This window comes from Corvus kubaryi, unplaced genomic scaffold, assembly GCF_017639235.1.
Source record: "Corvus kubaryi isolate FWS band 111438036 unplaced genomic scaffold, C.kubaryi_AGA036_p1.0 132, whole genome shotgun sequence".
NCBI classification, from domain to species: Eukaryota; Metazoa; Chordata; class Aves; order Passeriformes; family Corvidae; genus Corvus; species Corvus kubaryi.
The window spans coordinates 4,479,691-4,492,203 of NW_024580666.1; the positions used below are offsets into that span (position 1 = coordinate 4,479,691).

The following is a 12,513-nucleotide window of genomic DNA, read 5'->3' on the forward strand; positions in this document are numbered from 1 at the left end:
ACCGCCCAGCCCGCCTGCGCCTCCCGTGGCGACGATCCCGCTCCCGATCCCGCTCCGGCCCCACCCGGCGGCGGAAGTGGCTCGAGGCGGAGGGCGCCAGCTCCTTCCGAGGTCGCAGGGCCGAAACGGCGCTTTCGCCTGCAGGCCCTTGCCGCCCATCTGCCCGGCGCCACCCCGCATCGCCCCCCACAGCCAGCAGAGCCGTCGCCGCCATCCCCCTCCTTCTCTCCCCCCTCCTCTTCCGGGCCTCCACGGCGTGTCGTTCCCCGGCTTCCGCCCTGGCTCCGCCTCCTCCTTCCCCGGCCGGGACGTATTTTGCCGGGCGGGGGCGCTGGCAGTCCCGGCAGCAGGAGCTGTCGCTGCCGCCATCGCTGCGGGACGGTTTCCGTCTCTTCAGCTCCCCAACATGGCAGCAGCGGCGGGAGGCGGCCGCGCACCTCGCAGGCCGGCGCTGCTGACCCCTCGCGGCAACGGGGACCGCACCGTGTTCCTCTTCGATCGGCGCCGGGAGCAGGCGGACCCGGACGAGAAAGTGCTCCGCTACGGCAAGGACAACTACCGCGCTTTCCGCAGCGCCGTCTGCCAGGTACGGGGCAGGGTGGGCGGCGTCGGGCGCGGCGGTGCCCCTGCTCCATGTGTGAGGGAGCGTCCCCGCGGCGCTGGGGCTGGGGGGCGGTCGGGGCGGGGCAGGGGTGTAACAGCGTGCTCGGGGGTCGGACTTTGTTGCCGGGACAGGTGGGCGGCCACGGAGGAGAGACCGCGGTCGCCCCGTCGGCGTCGCCTTTCTCCCGCACACCAGAGGCCGGTGCGGGGCGGCGGCGGGCGGCGCGGTGGGAGCAGCCCCTGGCGGCGGGCGGGAAGGTAGCGGGCGGCCCCGAGCGCCCCCGCGCGGGGAGCGGCGGCGGCGGGCGTGGTGCCGCGCTCCGGAGGGTGTTTGTGGTGGAGCCCGTGGTTGGTGTTCGGTCACAGCGCGGGCTCGGGCGGCTCAGAGGTCTCTTCCAACCTAAGTGGCTCTGTGGCTCTGTTTCTGCTATCCAAGGTGTTGATGATACGCGCCGGTCGCTTCCCGTCCTCGGCGGTGGCTGCCATTTAAATACCGCGTCTGGCGGCGCCTTTGCCGTGTTCATGTCCTTTCGATTCTTTTTCCCTGTCGTGACGCGAAACGAAACTTGCTTCGTCTTCACAGCTCGGGGAGGTGGAGATTGTTTTCTGCGTACGGGCTGTTTGCTGTAGTTTGCTGGTGCCACCAGTGGGCATCGCCCATTTCCGTCATGGTTTCGTTTTCCGAGCGAGTGACAAATGCCATAAACCTGTTAACTGCCTGCATGTTTTACCATGTGAAACGCGCAGGAAAATCAGCTCTAGATTTTGTACTAATTTAGTCTGATAAAAAAATTAATTTTAGTTTCTTTATCCAGTATCATTTTCACTTAGTATTCTAGCATGCAAATTCTATATTTTACATATAGATGGGATATGATAAATACCTATTTTACATTTGAATAAATAGAATTATTTCTAAATTTTATAAAATTTATCGATTACTTATAAACAATATAAATACTACATAATCTATCATATTTATATGTAATATAACTATATCATGATGAAATATGTAATTAATATAATTATATGTAATAATAAATATATATATGATATTGATAAAATATTTATTGAGAAAAAATTGAACATTAAATAAATATAATATAAATTGTTCTGTGTCTGGACAGTGTTTAATGTAATGGCTTCCTACTGTGATGGAAGCTTTGAGTTACCAATATCAGCAGGAATAGCTGTCACCTGCAATTGCCTCCTCCTTGTACAGTTCTATTTCAGTGTGCAAAATAGCATATCCGTGATCCGGTAGAGGCACTGAATCTTAAGGTAGAGTCACCTTCCCTAGAAGTGTCCAAAAAAGGAGTAGTGGTGGCACTTTGTGATATGGTTTAGAGAGTCTGGTGTTACTTAGTCGAGGTTGGATTTGGAGGTCTTTTCCAGCTTTTTGATTCAGTGATTCTGTACTCAGAAGTAAAGTGGTTATGGAGTGTTAGCACAGCCCTTGGTCTGATCAGTGCCCCTAAAGACTGAAAGGAACAAGAAAACGAATGCAGTAAAGACATGAGCACACTTTATGCCGTGTAACATCTGGAGAAGCTAGACAGTGGGGTGGGTTCATGACCTTCCATGGGTTTGTATTTCCTGTGAGTAATTAGGAGTATTACATAATTTTCCTCAAGAGTTTTCTTAATGGATCCTGTCCCAACTGTACCTAGCAGATGAATTGCAAGAATATCTCATATTTTCAATAGTCAAGGCAAATATGTGGATGATGAACCCACCCCTCTTTTCTTTTAGATTTTGTAATTAATTGATGGGCTGAGTTTAACACTAATTTACAGTTTGTTCTAGAACAGAGTCTTGTCTTTTCATGGGTTTTTTTTTAATATATACTGTACACTCCAGTGACTTAATGTTTCCATGCATCCTCGTGGTGTTCAGTAGTTCATAGAAGTTTTGGCATATTTGCAATTTTATAAAGAAATAAGCCATCACCACCAGCTGTGACACATCTCCTGTACAAACAGCTTCGGGGGTTTCTTAACCTGAGATGAAATTTTGAAGTCACTACTTTAATGCTTTTAGGCAGACCTCTTGCATGGGCAGCAGAGCGTTTGAGAAGCCTGGTGCTGCAAAGCAGACCTTGCTTTGTTTGAATATGGCGCCTGTGAAAGTAAAATTTTCAAATGTGTTTTTTTTAATATGTTTAATATCACAAGCCTTATCACCAGTTCTGGTGGCTGTTTCGGGTGTTAAGGATAATAGGGTCTGTGCTCTTACAAACTTAGGCAGCAAGAACCTCAGGTGATCATTCCCTTAGAGAAAGACCTTCTCCAATAATGTGTTGACTGACTGTGAGTGCAGTCAGAGGTGCCTCTGTCACTACTAGTTTCAGTGTAATGACTCTTTGCGCTTTGGGGCTTTCATCATCTGACATGTGGGACATCTGACTATGAAAGGATGCTGAGGTGGGTGGATTGACACGACCAGTAAATGCTGGTACAGTGAAAACTGGACATGCAGAGGGTTGGGATGTTTGATATCTCATGTCTCCCACACCAACAGTGTACAAATTCTAGTTGGACTTCTGGAAGAACATTCTGGCTTCTCAGTGCCCCAAGAGCTTTGTAAATTGTGCTTCCCTGAGTGTTGTACTCCAAAATTCCCAATTTCTGACATTTTGAAAGTTGCAACTAACTACTTTCAGGAAAAAGTGATGAATGGGTTCAGCAGCTTGGGACAGACTTTCCTAGCTTCGTGGTGCTGAAAACGCTGCAGGGAACTGATGAAAACTCAGGAAGAACAGTTCTTTTGTTACGCAGATTTTGAGTTGGTTCAGACTAAGGTGAAGTGGAATGTTGTATTCACTTTTCGACGATTAAAGCTGTTAGATACTGTCAGACCGCTCGGTTGGGCAAATACCGTGTATGCAGTAGTGTTGTTTCCACCGGTCTCCTGTCTGATGGCTCAGCTTTCAATGGACTTTCATTGGCAATTTGTCATGCAACTGAAGGATGTTACTGTAGCAGCAAAGGTGCTCCCACGTTTTCCAGTCTGCCAGCCTGGGCAGGTGAACATGGTCATGGCTGACAAGGACGCCAGAAATATTAAGCTGTTGGAACTATTTATGTTGTGAACATTTTCCTATGGCACAAGAGAGTTCTTTTGGATAGAACTGGATGTGTACGAGTCAAATCCTGCAAAAAATTATGAAATTAAACCTGATTGCAGTGTGTGATGTTCCTGAGTTGAAAATACTTGAGTATCTGAAGGCATGGTCTTAGGCTACTACTTCTGAGACGTAGGGGTTTTTTTCATAATGCAGAGAGAAGGTATTTTCAAAATAACTGATTCAGCTGCTTCAGAGGTTGATTTAGGAGCTGATGCATGTCCTCTCTGTCTGGTGTCATATAAAATATTCCTCTATTATTACTAAACTATTCTTTACTAATTTTTGAAATTTTGGGGGTTTTTTTGAAGCAAATATTTTTTTACTGTCACCTAAGCAGTTAATACATGTCTGTGTAGTTGGAAGAGGCTTTATATACTGATAAATTAGTCTTTCATTCTCAGTGTTGCAGGAGGGAAGATTTAGGAAAAAAATCTTATAAGAGGGTGGAGCATATATAGTCTTCATTCTTCATCCTTGTAGTGATAATTAAGAGGTTTCTGCTTTAGGATTTAAGAATAGTGCTAGCTTGAGGATTCTGTTTGTCCACTGTTGAGCTTATGTGGAATAGTCATATAATTTCAGTCTACAGAACCATGAAGTTTTGAGGTGAATGAGTGGGTTAAATACTGGATTTTGCTTCTTCTTGCCAGTACTGTTTCTTGTGCACCTTCTTGTTGTCTTCTGTTAGGTCTATGCCCCACTGCTTGTCCTGATCTTTAGAGTAGTATTCAAAAATACTTACTCGCAATAAGCAGAATGGAGCTAAACTGTTGACACCTAATCTGAGATTCCTTGCTCATGTTATCCAGGTACACAGTAAAGCTGAAAAGCTTCAGTTCGTTGCTGAGATGGCAGAAATCCTTCAGGCACTTAGAGAGGTCACACTCCTTTTAGGGTGGAAGGGTGTCTGTGCTGGAAACTGTAAAGAAGTTTTGCCAGTGTGTGAAGGGATTTTTGAGAGGCTTTGAGGTGAACTACCAATCTGAAGAGAGTTAATGGTACTAAGATAGTGTTACTGCTTATATAGGAACCAAACTCATTGGTAAATGCTTCCTTAGTTCTTCTGAAACTTCTCGTTGTTGTGATCTCCTTGTTTAAAAAAAATATAGATCTGTAATCTGTATAAAAAGCAAATATCTAATTTAAGTAAATATTGAAAAAACAAATATCACAACAAACCAAAATGTTTTGCTTTTAATCTTTTGCCATATGCTTTTGTTGAGGTTCCCATTGTATCGTAACCTATTTACTATTTAAATAGATTATTTTACCAGTCATATAAATTCCAGTGTCTCAATGAGCCAAGAGGCAAAAAAGGATATTCATTAAGATGGTGTATGGAAAATAAGCATAAGTGTAATAGAAAATCAAGACAAGAAATAAGTGGATTTTTTTTGCAAATATTTGCTTGCCAATGCCTAATAATTAAAGTATAATCAAATTATTTGCAATCAAAGCAAAAATATTAGCAACTTTGGCAAGTTTGGATCACCAAAACATTATTCTGATAAATGCTCAATAGAGATACTTCCATTAATGATGAAATCAGTCCGTCTTGTAATAATTATATTTTTGTATTTCAAGTCCTATGTTTGTTTACACAGTTTTAGCATTTTGTATAACCAGAAACTAAACATAGATATATTTGAAATATGCTATGCATATGCAAAGCAGGTTTTTTCCTTGATTTTTAAATATGCTGTTGGAAGTACTGTAAGATCTGTATAAGATGCGGCAATAAGTAAGTTTTTTCCAAAAGTATCACACTGTATTTCAGACTTCACTGAAAATCTTGTGTATAGTATCTTTGTTACTGATATTTTGGTGGGAAGAAGGATGCAGTTTGTTTATCTTTGTGCACTTGGGTACAGCCTTGTGGCGTGTCAATTGATTTGGAAAGCTGAGTGGCTTGTAGGTTCCTGGTCAAATTCAAGTGTTGGTAACACAGTCAGATGCAGAGTATCTGCAATCTTTAGGATAAGTTATCCAGTGCAGTTTTTAGATGTGACCAAGTATTTTTTGTTTTTGAAGAGAGGTTTCTGAATTCTTGTTCCTTTAACAAGTGGTATCATACAAAGTATTTTGATGCGAGAAGCTGGCACAAAGTTAATGTTAAAATTTTGGCTGGTAACTGCACTGAATATTTGTGATTGTGATTTTAGACACAGTGGTTTGTGAAGGCCTTGCAGAAGCTACTGTGAGTTACTACTGACTAAGTCGAGTCATGACAGCGTGCTCTTCGTAGAAATTCTGGGGTTCCAAGCTTCTTTCCACTTGGGAAAAGTTGCAAATCTTGCAAAGATGTCTGAGTTAACGCATCATTCTGGACAAATACGCTTGTGAGTTCTGTAGAGATCTTGTGTCATACAGCTTGCCTCTCTTTCTCTCCATTTTTCCATCAAAATTATGATAAAACTTTAAGAAACCTCAAAAATGTATTCTCTTACTGGGTCTTGTGATACATAGCAATGTTCTGAGTGTTCTGTTGAACTCTCAGTTCGCTGCTTAACATCTTTTATTGATTACTTTTTGTAAATATTTTGAAGTGTATCAACTGAACTTCTGGAAGCAGTGAAACTTTTAAGGAGGACAAAGGACAAGGACCTTCAGGTTCTGCAAACATTACCCTCTGTAGTTTGTTCTTTAGGTGGAGATGGTGCTGTCAATAAAGGATGGTTGGAAAATGTTTTAGAACATTAGCATTCAATGCTAGTTTTTGTCTGTAGATAGTCTCTAAAAACTATTTGACCCGAAGGTACGGGCTCCTGTGTATCCCTGTATTTCTGTAATATACAAATTTTTGCTTTGAATTCTAAGAAATGCTTAGAAATAATTTCTAGCTTTTTTTTTTTTTTTTAATGGCAGCTACTTTTATAGAGACTTTTGGATTCTTCTTTCTGTTGGTGTCCAAAGATGTTACATAAGAGTTTGTGTTCTGACATTAGGGAAGCTCATTGGGATTATGATTAGAGATGATTGTTATCATACTTACCCTGCTACTATGAGTGCTTAATCCCAGATTCTCACTAACAGATCCTCAGCAAGTTGTCATCATGTTGAGAGCTGACCTAACTGTGGATTGGAAGAGTTTATTTGATTAGCATTCTTACGAGTCACATACAGTTGTTCTCATTTCCTTCCAGCAAGGTTTCTACTTAATCTTTTTGTATCTGCTACTTCTAGTAATTACTGTAATATTATGTAGTCATATGAATAATTGAGAGACATGATACAAAAGACAGTTCTTAGCTTGAAAATCTGTCATTTGGGAATAAAATTGTTTCCCTTAAATGTGTGCTATCACTTCATTAATTTGTTGATGTAAGAAATTTCTCTCAATTTGGACTGATAATTCTTTGTTAAGTGGGATAGCTAACTGATAAATGTATGTCTTTCAGATGGTAAATTGGCAAATAGCATGGGATATTGAATTAATCACATGCAAAATTACAGAAGGGTACAGGCTTCTCAGTGTTTGGATGTGGCTCTTAGCTTCATTTTTTCAGCTTCCTGAACAAGTTTCTGCAATGGAGCTGCTGGATCAATTTGAAATACTAAAAAAACTGTATTGCTTTTTGCCATCTTGGGTAGCTAAGTAAAATTGAAAATTACATTGCCAGGTGTCTTTACATTTAACTGATACAGTTTAGGTCCCCTTTAAGAGGTTTGCATTGGCAATACAGTTCTAGTAGCCAGAAAAATACTTCTGGGCTGTGGAAGTTGGCTCTGTGGATGTTATGTCTCTGTTATCCTTTGGCTGCATCACTAAGCTCTGAGTCTGTGTATTCTCATCATTCTCACGCGCTGCCTACTTGGATTGGTTACGGTAGGAGGAGATGGGATTTTAAGGGTCCGGAAGTTGCGTATTGTAGGGAACTGTTTGTGTTGGAAAGGTTTGGTTTCCAAGGGGTTAAATGTCTTCTCTAAAGATATTGTAGTTTCGGTTTCACTGTTCTACCTTTGTCACATTGGAGAGTGTTCCATTCCTTCAGTTTTAAAAGTCAGCACCAGAAATTCTTCTTTTATGGTAATAGGCTGAAGGACCAGAGGAAGCAGGCCAGTGACTTTGTGCTTACAGTAAGGTATTTCTCCTTCACTTACCACCTCAAGCCTATTCATGTGACTGCAAGCTGTGGTGATACACGTAAAAAGTTAAATATTTGTTTGTTGAACACTTTTTCCAAGGCAGGTAGTAAATCCAGAGGCAAAATCAATGTTGACTTCATGCTGAGTGTTTTAGTTGGCTCAGTAGCCAGGTAAGCCTCGCTGTGCATGTGCAGATCAAGTAGTAGTAAAACTTTTGAGCTTTTGTGCTGATATGTGAAAGAGAAAAGAAACAGAGGCGTATTTGAAGGAGTGTAAACTGCTGAGGAGTTATCTGTGATTTGTGGGGTTGTGTTTTGTTTTGAGGTTTGTGGGGTTTTTTCGTCTATAAAGAAAACCTGTGACTGGAGCTAGTATATAAACTGAACCTTGCTTCTTGATTCAGATTTAAAGGTTAAAGGTATCACAGTTGGTTCACGCTTTCATGTATCATAACTGTGAAGTGCTCTGCTGAAAGCTTCTTGGGCATGTGACATTGTCTCAAACTCCTTTAGCGTTATATTCATCTCATGTCATAAACATCTACCAACAAATTGAGAGCTATTAACTTTATTTATCATGAAGCATAGGTGGTGCTCCAGACTGATCCTCCAGTTTTATAAAGAGGGCATTTCTCTTGTTTGTACCGACAGCTTTTTGCTTCTGTACCATTCCATGGGTTTAAGGACTGATATCCTGCTGTGTGCAAAACAGGCTCAACTTCGGGAATTTTTTTTCTTAATTTTAACACAGTTAACACAAACTTCTGATGATTGATTGGGGGGAAATTAATCATTTAGAGAAATGCCTTTCTTTCCCCTTTTCCAAACTCATCTTCTGTCATACGCCTTTCTTTCCCCATTCTTAGTCTAATCTATCATTGTTCTCCCAATGCACATTGCGTGGTCGATCACAATTGCTTTGGTTAGACAACAGGTGGTGTGAGACATCAGGGCATGTACAGGGCTTTATTCTGCTGCTCTTTCTGGGTTTTTTCTGCTATGATGAATTGGCCATAGGTCACAGCTCCATAGGAGTAGGACGACAGAGAGGGAAAATTCTGTGCCCTGACATGGGTCCTGCATGGGCCTCAGCACCTTTGGGACCATCCCTGCTCTGGTGTGGAGAACATCAGTGTCTCCTCTAATGCATCTTCTCCATTGTTTCTCATTTGTCTCTTCTATTTCTTCCCTAATAAGTTTGAGCAGAAGCCATGTGCCCTTCTGGTTGAAATTTTGGTGAGGAGTGAGTTGTTTCCGTGGGTTTGAGAGCCATCTGGAACTGGCTATGGCTGTCTCAGGGCAATTGATTGCCTTTTCTCACACTGGTCACCCCTACAGCTCTCTGGCATCAAAGCCTGGTAGCATACACTCAGCATGCAAAGTGATTGTATTGTACTCTCGAAGATTTTGATGACGTGACAAGCTGGATCATGGTTGTGTGTCTGGATTATCATATAATAACTCTCAGATTTATCGTATGAATGTGCTGCTGGGTTGTCTCATGAATCTTATCAAATTGAGCTGTGTGTGTCTTCAGTACTTACTTGGGAAAGGGCACAGTGCTGGGCTGAAAAAGACATGGCAGTGAAACCTGAACTTCTTATCAACAGAAGATACCATATCTCTTACATGCACAAATCTTCCTGAGAAACAAAACATTTGACCAAACATTTTCTATCAGAACTGAATGAAAATCACCAACTGTGCAAGTAAATTGCCCAGTAGATTCACTTTAATTCAGGAATGACCAGCAGCTTCTCTTTCTGGAGATCACATCCACATACTGGGATAGCTGTGCAGCCCCATCACTGCTACCTGGAATAGTGGGAAGGGACGGGAACTAGGATAACCAAGAACGTAGGACAGAGGGAGTGAGGAAGTAAAACAAGTAGGTCTTTTATAGAAGTGAAGCACTGAAACTGAGAAATCCCCAAAGCTGGCCACAGTTTACAAAGGATATGGCCTCTTAAACTATGGCCTGGCCAAGAAAAAAGTTATCTGTAGTTTGGACTGCCAAACTTGGTCCGTGTACTTGCCTAGTAACTTATGAAGTGGAAAGGACCTGCTGCCGGCGGATACACAAATGCTGGGTTCACCCAGGAAATTAAAGCATAGCCTGCCAGGCTGTTGGAGTTGTTTTAGTTGAGGCTCACCCGTGGAATGGGGGAGAGGACCAGAAGGAGGAGGCTGCCCCTGCTTCAGTAGCAGGGTGCTGTCTTGTACATGCACTAGCTGATCCTAACTTCTTGCTGCCTTAAAGTAAATACTGCACTCTTCATAAGGTTCTGAGAGCAGAAGAGCCTTTGGGAAATTGAGAAAACAGGGGAGCTGTGATTATAGCTGGAGGGAAAGATTCTTATCCGTGCTTTCAAATGTAAAACTCTACAGTTACTCTGTATTAACCACTGACCTCGAATGGCACAGTAGAATGTTAGCTTTCTTTCTTTTCTTGCTCTGAGCGATTTTCTTTTTTTTCCTGCACAGATTTGCTATGTGAATATTTGTGTAATGTGAGAAGTAAAATTGAAGTGATCTGAATGTAGAAGAGTTAAAAAGTATTACTCGAGGTTCTTAAGTCTGAATATCAGTCTCTGTGTCATCTCCTTTCGTTTCACTTGCACCAAGTGCTATGAGAAATTCAACAATTGTTCTAATTTTGCTGATGGATGATAACTGTAACTTTAATGTAATCACAGGGAGAAAGTAACGGAAATATGGAAAGTAGGCTTCTAATGAAACCATAAGCAGTGTTTTAAAAATATTTTCATGAGTCTGAGTAATAGGGGTGGAAAAGAGAGATGTGGGAAACTGTGAGGGCAAGCTGCTGCAGAGGATGCTAGAGCTTCCTTCAGGGGAGAATCTGGCTAAAAGTGCATAAAGCACCTGTCTGAGTTGTCACTGCAAGACTGAGTGGGTTGATGGAGTTTGATGAGACCAGAGTGGACTTTTACTTGAGTTTCAAAGTCCTGGAAAGGCAGGAGAAAATATAGATATTTATTTTATTATTTTGGGAAATAAATTAGTGTTGGATGTCACAGTGCAAAAATGAGGGCAAAAGCAGAGGTATTTAAATGCGTATAGAAAGCAGGATAAAAAGTCCAAAGCTACAGCAAACACATTCAAAAGAAGGCGTCAAAGTATCAAAGGTTGTTCGGGTTCAAAAGAATAAACTTCAGTGTTTTAACAGTGAAGAATTATTCCAAAAGAAATCTTTATTATTTTTTTAGATGTTTGATATAATTGAAGAACAAAGACTTTAATATCCAACATTAAGAAATACTAGGTTGGTTTGATGTCTCAAGAGTGCAGTTAAATATGGGACACCCTCTAGATCATAACTATTGCTGTTGTAGTTTTGTAGTCAGAAGTAGAACTGTTCAGTCTCGTTTGTCTGCCCTCAAGGTGATTATCTGTAAGACAGTTCCTCCTCCTTAAAATTCGCTAGAGCATATTTTATGCAGGTAAAAAACCAAACCACCCTAGTATGGGCAGATTTGGCTAAATTGAGAAAACAAGTGATCTTAAGTTCAACTGTGTTCCAAGAGATAATGTCTGATTACTCATCAATAGCTTGTGGCAAAGTAAATAGACCATGCCTTTTTTTTGTTGTTGTTTTAATGTATCTGAATCGTTTTTGAACTACTTAGTTACCATAACTAAATAACCTTCAATTTTTGTAGGCATTTGGCATAGCTTCTGATGAAAAGTTTGTTATCACCACGACAAATAGGAAGGAAATTACAGAAGATAACTTCAGTAAGTATCTTAGATGGCAAAATATTTATAGCTGTTTCTTGTATTGATCATAAAGGTCACATGATAATTGTTTGTGCTCTGTGACATGCAATAATTAACTGAAAGTACACATCCTGTAATAGTTTGCCAAGAACTGTTAAAAAATTATTTTCACAAACATGTTTTTGGCAGGTTTGATGGCAATTATACTAAGTATCTTCCATCACAAATTCTGTAAATGATAGGAAAAAATGGTATGTACATAGCTGTCACCTGAGAAAACTTGCATTATTAAGCTTGGAAATGTGAAAAGATACTAATTTAAATGTTGTTAAATGCTGAGCAGGCAATGCCTAAGAAAATATAGGGATTACCTGCCGCTATACTTGTGCTTGTTTTGAGAGCAGAAGCTGCCTGATGGCAGTGCTCTCCAATGTACTTCGCGTTTCATCTTCACTGCAGGCGACCTTGTTCGAGATGGAGTTACTTTGTATCTGCTGCAGTCAGTTGATCAGATGTTGCTTTTGGCAACCAAGGAACGAATTGACTTTCTGCCTCACTACGATACGCTTGTCAAAAGTGGCATGTACGAGTACTATGCCAGCGAGGGCCAAAATCCTTTGCGTAAGTACCTGCAGAAGTAATCTTGTGTAAATGATATTTGTATGAATATAATGTGAGTATGAGCAATTCAATTTAAAGTTATAGCTGCTAAAAAATAGTCTTAGCTGTAAAAGAAAAATTAACTATGTTCTTCATACAAATTTTTCTTCTAAAAATTATTAAAAGTAGCTACCTAAGAATCCAGATTTATAGAGGCACCCCCTCCAATACTTCTTCAAGAAGTTTGAATATTTTAGAAGTAAAATAACTTTGGCCTGAATAATTGTGCATGTCATTCAGACAGATCAGGATGTGTGTTACTAGGTTTTTGTCTTCTGTACTAAACCAGTAGACTTTGTT

General features: G+C 41.1%; 1 protein-coding gene across 1 annotated transcript in view; it reads left to right on the forward strand.

The window, feature by feature from the left end:
• Positions 1–193: 193 nt before the first annotated feature.
• Positions 194–12,513, forward strand: part of SMCHD1 (structural maintenance of chromosomes flexible hinge domain containing 1) — a 69,544-nt gene continuing 57,224 nt past the window's right edge. Inside the window, exons 1-3 of the mRNA XM_042030433.1 lie at positions 194–586; positions 11,496–11,571; positions 12,013–12,174. Coding sequence (XP_041886367.1) covers positions 407–586; positions 11,496–11,571; positions 12,013–12,174 — 418 coding nt within the window. The 5' untranslated portion in view covers positions 194–406. The remainder of the gene's footprint in view (positions 587–11,495; positions 11,572–12,012; positions 12,175–12,513) is intronic.